Genomic DNA, 14,247 nt, shown 5'->3' on the forward strand with positions numbered 1-14,247 from the left:
TGTTCACTAGCTTTTTTTTCCTCTGTGTTATCAGTAGCTTGTAATCATTAGAGATGATTTTTTTTTGGATGAGAGGTTTTTCATTGGGGAAATACATAGTTTTAAGAATTCACTCTTTCCTACCTAGTATATGCTGATGGCCATCTAATGCATTGTGTAAACTACTTAGTCTCATTTAAACCAATTTCATATTTTTCCTCAATGTATAACATATATTCTTGATTTTTATCACTGTAGACACAAAAGTAGCTAAAGTGAAGTTAGTGTTCAATAAATGTTTAATAACTAAATAACAAATTTATCAATTATGCCAATTTTTCTTAAGAAAAGTAAAAGATAATGGATAAGGCACTGAACTTGGTATAGGAAGACCTGGATTGGAATTCTGATTGGAATTCTGATATAGTCATTTCCTATTCTACCTGGAGCAGGTTATATCACCTTTCCAAGCCTAAGTGGTTATAAAACTTGGAAATCAATACTTCATAACATACTATTGCAAAGTTGTGTCATATAGATATTCAAAGAGTACCAGATGGATCTAAGTCAAGATGTCGATGCCTCCACCATTATGTATATAAAACATTCTGCTATGAATTTTTAAAATATGCAGAATTAGAGCAAGCATTCATACATAATTTCTGAGCTTGTACTCAGCATATTGTTTTGGCTAAAATGGCAAGAAAGAAAGATCTTGCCTGTAAATCCTCCGTCTGATATGTACTACTTTCAGTTTAACCTAAAGATGATCTAAGGAATCATAGGATGTTCCTAATCCAGGATAATTATTTGCTACCCTACACAGAGTCCAGAGTTAGCTATTTTTTTTAATTTCTAATTTTCTTATCTACTATTCCAATGTTATCACCAGTTATCAATTCTTCTTTGAAACTTCCACAAATGTTAATCTTTACCCTCTGACTCCTTCATTGAATTGCATTGTACTTTCTAATCTCTTATTTGTTCTTTTCTGAGTCTTTTTGTTTCTCCTTTATGCCTTTTACGTTTCATGTGACCACCAAGTTACTGTCCTCTCTTAATTCTGGCAAGAAATCAAATCACTATCAGTCTGATGAGCATAAAGTTTATGGTTCCATTGCATTTTCATGCCTTGGTTCTGCACTCTAATAGCTAACATTTCATAGGTGTATTTCTATTTCTATTTTGAGTTATTTCATTTTTATTGGGCTAAAAACAACAAAAGCAAGTATACGTATCAAATATAATCTTTAAAATTTAAAATATATATTTGGTGAATATTTTACAGAGGGCCACAAATAATTGGTACAGTGAGTTAAATGGGACCAAAATATACTCACATTAGTAGGTAAGATGTATCAATAAACTTCAGATTGAGATTAGAAGAGAAGCAGCCAAAAATTATTGGCTGATATAAATTTAGTATTTACTATGCATTATATACTGATAGTCTTTCATAGGCAATATTTCATATAATGTTCATAGTTCTACTGAGGTAAGGCATTTGTTCAAGGTCAGAAATCCAGTTAAATAAAAAAGCAGGTGTGCAAAAATCTGGTCCCTGCTATTCTGGATACCTCAAAGGATGACCAATTTCAGTAAAACTAAGCAATAACAAGTGAAAAACTGTGTATAAGGAAAAGCAAATCTTCATATCTCTTAACTCTTTATATCTATTATCTCATATTAGTCATGCATGAGCAAAAAATATTGATCAATGATAAAGAAGCATCCCATTATTTGAAGATTTATATAAAATTTCCTTTTATGAACATATTGCAAAACATATCCCCTGACCTCAATGCAGGCCAATATATAAAATTATCATAAATGAATCGCTAAATTGAAATGAAGATATATCCCTGAGCAAAAGACACAATTTCAGAGTTGAAATTTATACAGTGCACCTCATTTCATCATAGGAAGGACACAGGCTTAGGATAATGTCCATTATTTAATTAATTATATTAAATAAACGAATGTTCTCTTATTATACTTGCATATAGAACAATTTATGGGATTAATTCTATGCTATTCCTAATCTTTAAACTTTTAAATATTTTTATTATAAGTCACTCAAACAGTATAACATTTCCTCTCTTCTTTTTCTCCCTGTCTTCTTCCATTTCTTCGTTCTGCATTCTGAGTTTCAGTAGTCATAATGGGCCAAACACTATGGGAAGCAGCAGAATTGTCATTTTCTATTCAACTGATCAATTACCCAAGATATTAATTTAAAAAAAAAGGTTACGTGTGAATCAAATATATCTAAATATGTTCTCCTGGAAGAAATATTCTGTCTAGAAGATTAGGAAAACTTTATGATTCCTTTGATTTATTCTTTTAATATCCCTATACCATAGGATGTGATATTATTGGAGGGAATATACAATGCCTTATTATAGCTTTTACATTTACTGTATCTCTTAAATCCATTTATTATACATAGATTTAATTAAGTTGCATGAGGGGAAAGGGTTTTCTGAAGACAAGAGAACATACATTTTCCATGACCCTTTAAGTAATCCAGAACCATTAAAAGTTTTATGGGAGTAGGTTCAGCTTTAAAAAAAAATCCAAAAAAAAAAAAATACAAAACAGAACAAAAATCCAATAATGCAGCATGAGCATAGGCACTGGACCTATATCCAAATGACTTTGTGAACTTCAGTAAAGAACAGTTTAGCTCTGAACTAAAAATGGTTGTATACATCTTCCATACATCGAGCAAATTACTAGCTATTTGGAAACTACAATATATTGGCTTCTAGTCAGAAGACAAACACTTAATGTGGGCAACATTGCCAAATTCCTCTTTCCTCTATCCCACTTTTCTTAGAGAATGTGATTAAGTGACCAGTTTCCATGCCAGCTAGATGCTTAAGAGCATCAAAGGTCCTCTGTCAGGATTCAGAACTTGATATGGCTCAGAAACCACTATGCTAATAGATAACCTCCTCAACATTATAAATCAAAACCTCATGGCCACACTAAAATTCTTTAAGCTAGTATCAATACCCTGTGGCTTATAAAGTACTGTTAGCCAATCTCTGGAGAATGGTTGAGGTTGGAATAACACAAAATTCTGCTCTGGTTTGGGTGTGTAGCTACTTTTCATAATTCAGAGTTATTCATCTGTAGCAACAGCCAATTCTTTCTACCTTCATTATCTTCACTGGTTTCATTTTAATTGAAGCTTTAAAAGAAAGGAAGAGGAGGTTTCATGCATTGAAACACAGAAATTATTAGGAGGTCACAACAGACATTTCACTATTTTGAACTGTTCCTATTACCTGATGATTATAATTGCAAAGAGCAAAAGCCCTCCTATATAATTTAAAATCTTGGATTTTGAAATTATAATCAACATCTCAAAATCTACAACTGGACCACTATGTTTTAAAGTTCTGTTGAAGTCCCTTTAAGAAACATCTCAAGTCTTAGCAGCACATACACGCAGGCACACATAAATACAAACAAAGTAAACGGTTAATCAAACAATATTTTCCTTTATTATATGCAATGGTTTTTATTTTACATTCTAGTATATTTTATTTTGCAAATACTGTTGATATTCAGCATATTTTCTTCAGGACCCTCTAACATACTGTTTCTTGCAATCTAAAGGCACTGTATGTTTTTAATGTCTATGTCTTGATCTTCTAAGACTTTTGCAGGAATTACTCAAGAGACTTTTGGTATACAGATTTAATTTAAAAATTTCTCTATAAACATGAAGCTCCAATTAAGTATTAATGGTATTATAATTATTAAAATGTGAAACAACAAGGAACAAAGTGTTTTATTCCTCTCCTTATACTTCCATTGATTCTCTAATTAAAAAAAATAGTAGGCATTGTCTTCCTGTGTTTAAGATATTATGCTAAGGCCCTAGATACAAAAGAGTCATGATACTTAAAAATGTAAATATTTTTTTTCTAATAAAAATATAGCAAAGGACAAGAAGTATATTTTAGCAAAACATCCCAAATTACTAATTTCTTCAGAATCTTATTAATTATAGCATTTTTCATCCCAAAATAACTATAGTATGGAACTATAATTTGATAATTATTATGCCTATGCGGAAAATTCCTAATTCTTACTGTGTGGTAGTATAGAAAGTCCTTGTTTTCACTAATTAATTTGAAACATTTTTGATGATGTCTACATGGACATGTAATATGATGTCTATATGGATAGGTAAGATGATGCTTGTAAGAAAAAAAAGAGCAATAATTTTTAATTTCTATATATCTAAGTATATATACCAAAGGAAAAATGTCAATGATGAACTTTAATAGATCACCAAAGCTTTGAGAGATGGAATGGCAGACATCAAGAATTTAATTTTCCTCCTAATTCAGAAATCTTTTCTAAAGTATCTCTGAAAGTCATTTAATCGATGATGATTTTAAATTAACATTTTCCTAAAAAATTATGGAGAAATGTACCAAAAGTAGGATTTGATTGTAATTGCTTATATTGAAACCAGACAGCAACTCTAAAAACAGTTGTCTTTCAGAAAGTGTTCTACAGAAGTGGATGGAAGGTCACTGGTCACTACACCCTCTAGTCCTTCATTAAGGAGGAGAATTTAAAAAACACTCTTAAGTAATTCCTGCAACAATAATCACTTTTGAAACTTCTCATAGCTCGTCATGTAAGTCATATCATGTAATGTCTACAATGTCTTAAATTCTGTCATTCTGAAGGAAGATATGATAAAAAATAGATCTTATTTCTAACTAGAGAATTCTATAGTTTGAGAGACTAGATCCTACAACAGTCAAATAATTGAATCAAGAGCATTGCTAAGATCATATACCTTATAAGAAACAAGAAACTTTGATTAGCTTCTCAGGTATTAAGCTAAATAAAAGAAAAACTTTGAATTCCTTTTGATCCTCATGGCAATACTACAGGAATTGTCTTAGCATTCTGATCTCATATCCACAAGCAGGGCGTAGTCCTAGTTATCGTTTTGATTTTGTCAAAAGCAATAATAGAGCCCTATTAAATTTTATCAATATAGATTCACTAACTTAATTTTCCATCCAAAAAATTATCTTTTTCTACTGAATTTGCTCAATTTTATGTTAAATATTTATATATTTGGCTTATTATTCTCACCATAATCTGGGTATAGGAAAAAAAAAAACCCACAATGTATCCATCTTTCTTCTTTGTAATAAACCCTGATGTTATTGTTCAACTTCTATGCATCTCTTCTTAAATAAGTATTACATCCATCCCCAGCAAGCAACATTTGTAGTACCAGGGGGAAGTAGTCATTCAATCAAACATAATTAAAATCACTGAAACTATTATTTTTTCACTATGTATCAATCATTGCTCTGCAAGAAACATTTAAACCATTCAGTATATTTAAAACAAAGGCAATTTAATACAGGGAATTTATTACAAAGGGGATAGAATTTTTGAGAACCAAACAGATTGGTGAGATAACACAGTGTGTAGTAACAGTAGGAAGCCACAAGTACTCCTAAGTTGAAGGAATAAAAGGATAAGGCAGTAAACACATGTCCAAGAGCTAGCTATCAGTTGGAAGCTAGCACAAAAGGCTTCTAGTGCGAGCTGGATGTGGTCCTGGACACTGCCTAAAACAATGAAAGACAGGAGAGGGGAAATACCCTAGATTTTTACTTTGTAATGCTCTCCCTCCTTCCCAAAATACTTTCCATTAGCCAGTCACAGTCAGAAGACAGCTGACATGGAAACCTGGGGTGCTAGCTCCATCTCCTATTCCCAGACACTTAGAACAGCCAAATGATAAAGGATTCACCAGTACAACAGGCCCACAACTGGCTGACACATACCATGATATGACCAATTTCTTAAATTCTTTAGAAGTCAAGTGTTACAGAATTAACTTATTTCATGAAGCAGTTCAATTTCAAAACCAATCTATTCAAAATAAGTAGTATATTAACATGTTTTGGTGCAAAGATTTATACAACAAAATGAACTTTTCAATGATTGTGAATTAAGAAAAAAATTGAACTATGTGCATGATGCATGTCTGTAATCCCAGAGGCTTGGGAGGCTGAGGCAGGAAGACCATAAATTCAAAGCCAGCCTCACCAACTTAGTGAGGTCCTAAGCAACTTAGTGAACCCTGTCACTAAATAAAAAATAAAAGAGGGCTGAGGATATGGCTTAGTTGTTAAGCACCCTTGGGCTCAGTCTCTGGTATCAAAAATGAATAAATAAATTTAAAAGGGTCTAAATCTCCAATGGCAAATATAAATTTATCTAGAAAGGTTAAAAATATTATGTTGTTACTTAATTAATAAAGACTGTATATTAATATACTTGGCAATACATCATACTACAGAATAGTTCTGAGAAACCACTATGCCACATTAAGAAGTTTACTTGGAATATGCAAAGTATCCACTTGTAGGAACAACTCAACAATGAAATACTTTCTAATGATATTCCTTAAGTACAGCATAATGCATTTTTACTGCAATAAGTAATTCTGCATTTTTATACATAAATCATTTAAGTTACTATAGCCAATAGTATGCATTCAAACCAATACTAATTAATACAGTGTAGTCAAAAGGCAAACTGTATTGGACAAACATGCTGAGAAATAATAAATAATTGTCATATCCATTTAGAAATATACTTGAAAAAGTTTTGTATGTTCCAATGAAAATGTTTCCTAGAACTGTGTTCTAGGCTGTAAGCAAAATGCTTCTGCTTATTACAATATCATAGTAGGATATCATACAATTTCCATTCAAATTCAGTGCATTAAAATGACAGAGTTGTGTTCAGTTTTGCTAAAGTAAAAGAAGATATCACATTTAAGTAAAGAATCTCTCTTCCTTCCTTTGATTAAAGCATGACAAGCAGATAATAGGATATTTTGAATTCCTATCAGGATGATGGCTAAAAATGCACAAAATTCATACAGAAGGGTTTGAATGAGAAACAGATTGAAAAATTTAGCTTAAAAATGACATGTAATTAAAAAATCTGCAGGCACAAGGAGGATATAAATGAGGATGTTCACAGTGTTGTTTCCAAAGAATGTTAACCATTTTCAACTTGTTTATACAACAGTATATGTTAACAGGGTAAGAATAAAGCAACTGATTGACAGTACAGTAATGTCAACATTCTATGTAACAAAAAAGTCATCTAAAATTTACATACTTTTCCAAAGTAACGTTTGCCCCACTCCTCAGTTCTACACACTCTGGTTCCTAAAATAGAACCAATGTGGTTCTACCATCTTCTGTTCTCTGCTGTCATCCACTGACAAAGTAACTCATATCTTCTATTCAGTATAAATGCAACATGAAAACTATAAAAAAGTTGATGTGTCCACACAAAGCTTAACAAGTTTTGTTATAAATAAAATACTACATGTATTACATGATGTAGTGATCAAAGTCAATATTTAATTAGTTAATGGAAATGCTCTGTTTATATAAAATTAATGCCCTTTAGACGCTCATGAATTTACTTAAATCCAAAGTTTAGGCAAGGAAAGTATATATTATTACATTGAGTATATTCACCATGAAATATTTTATCAAGAAGGTCCAAATAGTTCAAGAGAATTCTTCAGAGATTTAGCAATGAAAAATATTATTGACTAACCTTAAAGGACAAAGTTAAAATAATAAAGATGTTGAAATTTTTAAATGGAATTTCACTATAAATTCTCTATTCAAATTTAACAGATTATATTATTTGCATGATAAAGTTAGTAGATCACAGAATGAATTTCCTTTGAGTTGTAGCTCCACTTAAGGAAAGTTTTGTTTTTCGCGATTCTCTTCTTAAAAACAGACCTTCTGGCACTTAGAAGATGAAAATGTATCATTTGACCTTTAAACTTCTGTTTCATTAATGTAACCACAAGCAACAGAGTCACTGACTGGCAGGCTTGCACTTTAAGGCCCTTACCACTTAAAGTTATTTGATAACTGTTATGCCACCATTTGTTTTTTATTAGACACTTTGGGGAACATGCTACAATAAAAACAATATATTGCGTAAACCTTGATAAATAACATCTTGTAATTCAGTTAAATATTCTCTTAACACTGGATTCATCTACTTTGACGGGAAGGGGGTAGATTTTGGGTTTGCTTTCTAATGAGTTACAGGTTAATGCCAAATATGATGCTGAGCATACCAGTTAAAAAAAAAAAAACAGAATATAACTCTGTAAGTTTATTCCTGATGAAAAATATGGCACCTAAGTTGCCCACACTATATGAGTCCTTAGGCCATACATGTTTTGGTCTTGAACAAAGACAATACCAAATGCAGAAGTCAGGAAAAATATCTGATATTACTTAAAGTTGTTTTAATAGAGATAAAATTTGTTGTAAATAAATAGGTTTAATTATTTTTAAACCTTTGGGCAATGTAAAAAATTGAACAATTGGATACATCCTAGATAAATTAATATGAACAAATTGCTTTGAGTAAAAGGTAATGCAGATAAGATTTCTGTTTCATATTACAAAAAATGATTGTTCATCAAAAAAGTAAAATATAATTGGTTCAAAACATCATGGAGGAGAGACAGAGATTCTATTTGCTTTAAGAAGTTTTAAAAGTCAAAATTTTCCTAAAGATATTACAAAACTCAGGATAGAGCATATAAATGGATGAGGTACACTGCTCAGAAAGTAAACAAGGACTGCACCAAACCAACAACATTGGAAAGATATTGTCCCCACATGTCGGAAAGCTTCACTGTTGGAAGCAATGAGTTCTCCTGGAAGCAGAATGTGGCTCCAGCTATTGTAATTAACCATAGTATCTGATGGATTATTCATTAGGAAAAAAAAAATGCCAAGTAATATGGTGAAAAGATAAGCCATCTACCAAATCCCTTAGGTTGAAAATGGTACTGCTTTCCACACATAAGCAATATGCCACTACAGACATACATATTGCAGCTCCCTGATATGTGTTTTCAGCCCCTGAAGGTAGTATTTTGTCTTTATCACTGTTATTCAAACTTCTAAAAGAAACAATATAAAAAGTAATTATGTGTTTAAATAATATTCTCTATGTGACAATGTTATGACCAACAATGAAGTTATTTTACTACGTGTAATTTGAAAACTTGTTACTTTTGTATATACAACAGTATTCATAACAAAGATAACATATTGTTAAAACATAAATTAGTGTATATTAGAAATTATAACAGCACTCTGCCAATTGGGACCCATGTTTCAAGATGTATAAGCCATATACCACACCCACATCATTAAATTTAAAATATGTTGCATGATTCAAACAGAAATATATACCAATTTCTTTCACTTCTCACAAGCCATGTATCCTGAATTTGTGTAACCTATACTTATAAGCCAACTACCACCCAGTGGAGAGAAAGAATATCTTTCAGGAAGATTTGAGGTATATGTCAGGTGGAGTGTCAGGGGAGAAGGGAGGGCAATGAGAAATGAAGGAATAGAGCATTTAGCCTTGTTTAGATTCAGGCACTACTGATCATAAATTTGTATTTTCACAGGAAAGGAAATGTTTCCAGAAGCTCATTCTGCAATGTTGCTTAGGGATAAAACCAGGCTAGGATGTTCATTAATGACAAACCATTTCAACATTTAAGCTCAGAGAAACGAGAAGAAGGGATTGGGGGAGAAGTAAAACTGAAGAGCAGAAGGAGGGAGAAAGGCTGGAAGAAGAGGTGGCAGCAGGTTGGGGAGGGTGAGAAGGCAGGAGGGGTTCGGGAGAGATAGTGTGTACACACATATGAGTGACAGTGTGTGGAGCAGAGGAGTGTATGTGTTTTAAACAGCAAGAATCTGAACGTGAGAGGGGTGGGTAGAGTAAAGAAGTGCCCATGTGTGCTAGGATATGAAAGAGCATGTGAAGGAGTGCATTTATAAAACTAAGATTTATAAGGGTGAGAAATGGTACTTAGGGGGAAAGCGGGAACATGCATGTGGGTGTGACACGGGTGGGGAAGAGCACAGGGAGAAGGATGTGGGAAATGGGAATCAAAGAGGGAAGACAAGGCACAGAGTGAGGACACTAATAAGAATGAAAAATTAAGGGAAAGGGAAGGGTGAAGAAAGGAGGGGATAGGGTTAAACAAGTGGATAAGAAATAAAAGTGGAGGAGATTAAAAGGGGATGAAACAGAAAAATAGAAAACCGATGAAAGAAGGCAATCGAGAGCAAAGAGTAAGACGGGGGTGGAGAAAATGGTAAAAGAGAGGAAGGGAAAAAAGAGAGGGGAGAAACCGGAAGAAAGAAAAAGAAAGAAAGCTAAAGAGGGAGAAAAATTGAGCCTGAGTGTCCAAGTGAGAGGGAAAAATAAATGGAGCAGAGAGCCAGCACTTTGACAAAGTAGCTTAGGCTACAGTGAAATAGAAACAAACCTGATAAACTTGTCAGACTCTCCGAGAGTACCCTATGACAGTAAAACAGAGACCTTGTGAATTGAGTTTCAAAGTGGCACCTGCTCCTCCTTCCAAACCTGACACTTCACTCAACCCCGGGCTACTTGGCTTCCCAGCAAAGTGCTTTAGCATCCTAAGTCTAGCTTACTACCTGCCCTGGCCAAAAAAAAAAAAAAAAAGAGGCTTGGATTCTGGGAAGAATCAGCACTGGGATTTCTTGAGATGTGGTCTTTTGATTAGTGAGCACCACCAGTATTACTGTTCAGTTTAAAAGAAGGTAAAGAAGGTGGAAAGAGAGAAAGAGAGACTGAGACAAGTACGAAAAGAAAGCCGTTCTTCCTACCTAAGCACCGCCGTGTCCCCTTTTCTGACCATCATGTTGTCCACGGTCGCCCAGGGGAAGTCCACACTCTGTCCAGCGGGGAGGCAGGAGGGTAGCAGGCAGCACAGGCTGAGGAGCACCGCCGCCAGCCACTGGTTCGAGCAACAAGCACCCTGCACCAACAGCATCATGTCCATCCCTGCTAGGGCTGCTCACTCTCCAGCAGCTTTCAGCTCGCACTCCCCCACCCCCTGGTGCTGGCGAGTCTTCCCGGGAACCAGGCGGCGCGCCACAGATTTTTTTTTTTTTTTTGAGTGGGTGGGTGGGTTTCTTTTCTTTCTTTCTTTTCCCCCCCTCCTAGTTGTCGGGTGTTGTTTCTTTTTTCTGTCTCTCCTCCTCCTCCTCACTTTCCCTCCCTCCCTCCCCTCCCACCCCCTGGCGCCACACTACACCTCCTCTCGGTTGCTTTTGGCCGAGTCCGGAGTGTGTCTAATTCTCGGGCGGCTCGCACACCATCTAGCGAGGAGGCGAGCGCGCCGGCGAGTGAGGGAGGAGGCGCGGCGGCGGCAGGGCGAGCGGCGGTGGCTGCAATCGCAGCAGCAGTAGCAGCGGCAGCAGAGGCAGAAGCAGCGCGGGGCGCAGCGGCGGCCGCCGGCCCCCGGGCTCGCGCGCGTTGCCAAGCGGCCGTTTCCTTAGCAACCCCGCCCGGGGATTGAGGATGGAGCAGGGAGGGGGGGAAATGAAAGGGGGAAAAAAAGATTGAAAAGAAAAAGAAAAGAAAGAAAATGAAAAAAAAAAAATTCCGAGGAGGTATATCACAATTGTGCAAACTGAGGAGGAAAGAGATGCACATAGACAGAAGGTTTCCCTCACTGTCGTAAGCGCTAGAGGGATGCTTTGCTAGAAAAGTGTACCGGGGCTGGGGTGGAGAGAGCTGAGGGGCGCTTTCCTTCCCCTCTTCGGTGCGTTTTATCTCCTGAGGCACCTTAAGTTTTAAGTCTTCTAAGTTGTGGTCGGCGCCATCATGACGCCCAAGACTGTAAGTTGGTTTTTGTTACTGTTTTGTTTTTAACCTTGCCTGGGTGGTCTCGCGCTACAGTTAAGAAGCTGCTAACTAGTTTTCTTTTTACTCCTTTTCTGGAATTTGAAGGGACGATGTGGCAGGGCGCCGATTTTTTTTTTTTTTTTTTTTCGGGGACACGAAGGGGGTGCAAGGCCTTGCGGTAGAGCAGCTGGCGAGTCTGTCCGGTCAGCCCATATGGATTGGAGGACGCCTGCCCTTCTCTAGGCGTCTTGACACACACACACATGTTGTGTGTGTGTGTGTGTGTTAGAGAGAGGGAGAGAGCAAACGTGTGTGTGTGTGTGTGTGTGTGTGTGTGTGTGTGTGTGAGACAGCGAGTAGTACGCACGGGGCGCGAGCGCAGAGCTTGTGTGCGCGCGGCACGCAGGCGCGCTGGGAGGGACAGGGCGGGCTGTGCTGGGATGCAGTGTTGGAAGGAGACTGCAATCAAGTGTTTTAATTGTGTAGAGCCAGTCAGTCCTGTTATGTAAGAAGCAGTTTAACAGTTTAACCCGTTTGCGTCTATCAGACGGAAGGATCAGCTCATCCGAATCCAGGCAGGGCAGAGTTATCGGGTTTAACGAGTCACAGAGTTTTATTTTTTAACAACCTCAAAACCGGGTTGGAACAAGCTTTCATCTCAGGGGGCGCAGAGCTGCAATCTCCGCTCTTCAAGCCTCAGCCCCTCTGCTGCTTCACTAGGCTGTTGCAAGCCGCTGTCCTGGCCCAGGGCAGAATGGGGTACCAGACTGGGAACCGACCCTTACTCCTCCCGCTTTCTTTTCTTTCCTTCTTTAACTCATTTTCAGATTCAAGATCCTTTAGCTATTCCGGGCCATTTACAAATCAATGAAAGAACTGATGCTGGAGTCCATAGCAGTTCTGCCGATCAATCTTGTTCAGTGAGGAGTTCGGGAAGCAGAGGACCCAAGTGGAGAGAAACAAGTAGTTAAAAATAAATTAGCCCCTCCTTAATTCTTTTCCTCCCCCACCCCTCCGCCTTTAGTAGTGTTTCAAAAAGATATTCTTCGCCTCGCCCCAGTCCTTCTCCTCTTAAACAATATAGCTGCCTTGCACATCCTAACCCGTTTTTCATAACGCTAGCAGGATCCTTTGGCAAAGCGCACCGAAGCAATAATCTCTGCAGGGGTCAGCATCCGGCTTCCTCCCCAGCCCGAGCTCTTTATGAGGCAGGCAGGGAGTCGTTTTGCTTGGTAGTAGTGGTACTCAGAGTGATTTTTATCGCCATGCATAAGGACGTGTGGGAAAAGGGAAGGCTTCCCATCACCTGTGACCACCCAAACTGACTGATATCTAAGAGCCCCTAACCAACAACACTTCCCTGCTAAACTAACACTCCAAGCTCAGCAATTAACCAAGAGGTTTGCAGCAAGAGTTGCTGATGTTATTAGTATTCAGGCTTAATTCTTAAAACCGGCTCAGATTGAAAGTGCAATAGTATGCAGCCGCATTTTGAAACGTCAATAAAATGTTAGTCATTTGCGGATGAATGAAAACATTTTCTTTACCGTCTGGTGTGCTAGGGAAATAATTGTCAAATGACAGACTCTTGCTAATATTGATGCCAAATACCTAGATAACACTGTCATCTTGTTAACTGAATTTTTTTCCTTCTAGCGTGGTACACTGATAGTTAAAGCCTAAAATTATCTAGAGCAAACGAGGGATTAGAAGAATTGACATGTCGTATACATGGGCAAAACTATGGAATATTATTTAGTATTTTCGCTAGAGATGAATTAGATCTGGATAAAGAGAAGCAGAAGGCACAGCTTCCGGCATTGTGACTCACTTTAGTGCTATTTTATGCAGAGATGGGGTTGCCAGCCTTTTCTAATACAAGCTATGAAACGCATCCTTTCCTAACTGTTGTTTCCCTGGGATCTGACATCTTCAGTGTCAACGGGGGTGGGGACTGGGAAAGAAGGAGGAGGGATTTCTGTGACCATGGAAGAAGCTTTGCAGCAGTTTTAATATGTATAACAACCCTTCAAGCTTGTAAACGGAAACTGGAGCCACTTCTATTTAAAGGCAAAGAGTTTATTTTCCTTATTTCTAGTTTCTATCTCAGCTTCTATTCATTGATCAAAAAGCACTTAATTCTCACAGAACACAACCCAAAGAAGCAATAACTAAACCTAGTTCATAGTTGCATAGAGCATTGGAGAGATTATTTACAGGTAGGTCAGTGCTATTTGAAGTGAGTGCAAGAATGTTGGATGGGGCAGCCCCTCTTGCCCTGTATACTTCTGCTGTCCTCTGACTAGAGAGGAAAATGATTTTAAAAGCCTTTTATGACATTCTTTCCCCTTGACCTTTCTAAGGGCATATATCTGAGAGGATTTTACAGGGTTTCCAGTATTTGCTTTTGAGGTCCCAGAGTTCTTCCAAGCAGAAACATAAATCCTGGAAGTCTTGGCTCCTTTTTAA

At 36.9% G+C, this 14,247-nt stretch overlaps 1 protein-coding gene across 1 annotated transcript in view; it reads right to left on the reverse strand.

The window, feature by feature from the left end:
• Positions 1 to 10,930, reverse strand: part of Negr1 (neuronal growth regulator 1) — a 781,331-nt gene extending 770,401 nt beyond the window's left edge. The window contains exon 1 of the mRNA XM_026409921.2: positions 10,755 to 10,930. Coding sequence (XP_026265706.1) covers positions 10,755 to 10,930 — 176 coding nt within the window. The remainder of the gene's footprint in view (positions 1 to 10,754) is intronic.
• Between the last annotated feature and the right edge of the window lie 3,317 nt (positions 10,931 to 14,247).

The sequence above is a fragment of the Urocitellus parryii genome, chromosome 11, assembly GCF_045843805.1.
Source record: "Urocitellus parryii isolate mUroPar1 chromosome 11, mUroPar1.hap1, whole genome shotgun sequence".
Classification (NCBI taxonomy): domain Eukaryota; kingdom Metazoa; phylum Chordata; class Mammalia; order Rodentia; family Sciuridae; genus Urocitellus; species Urocitellus parryii.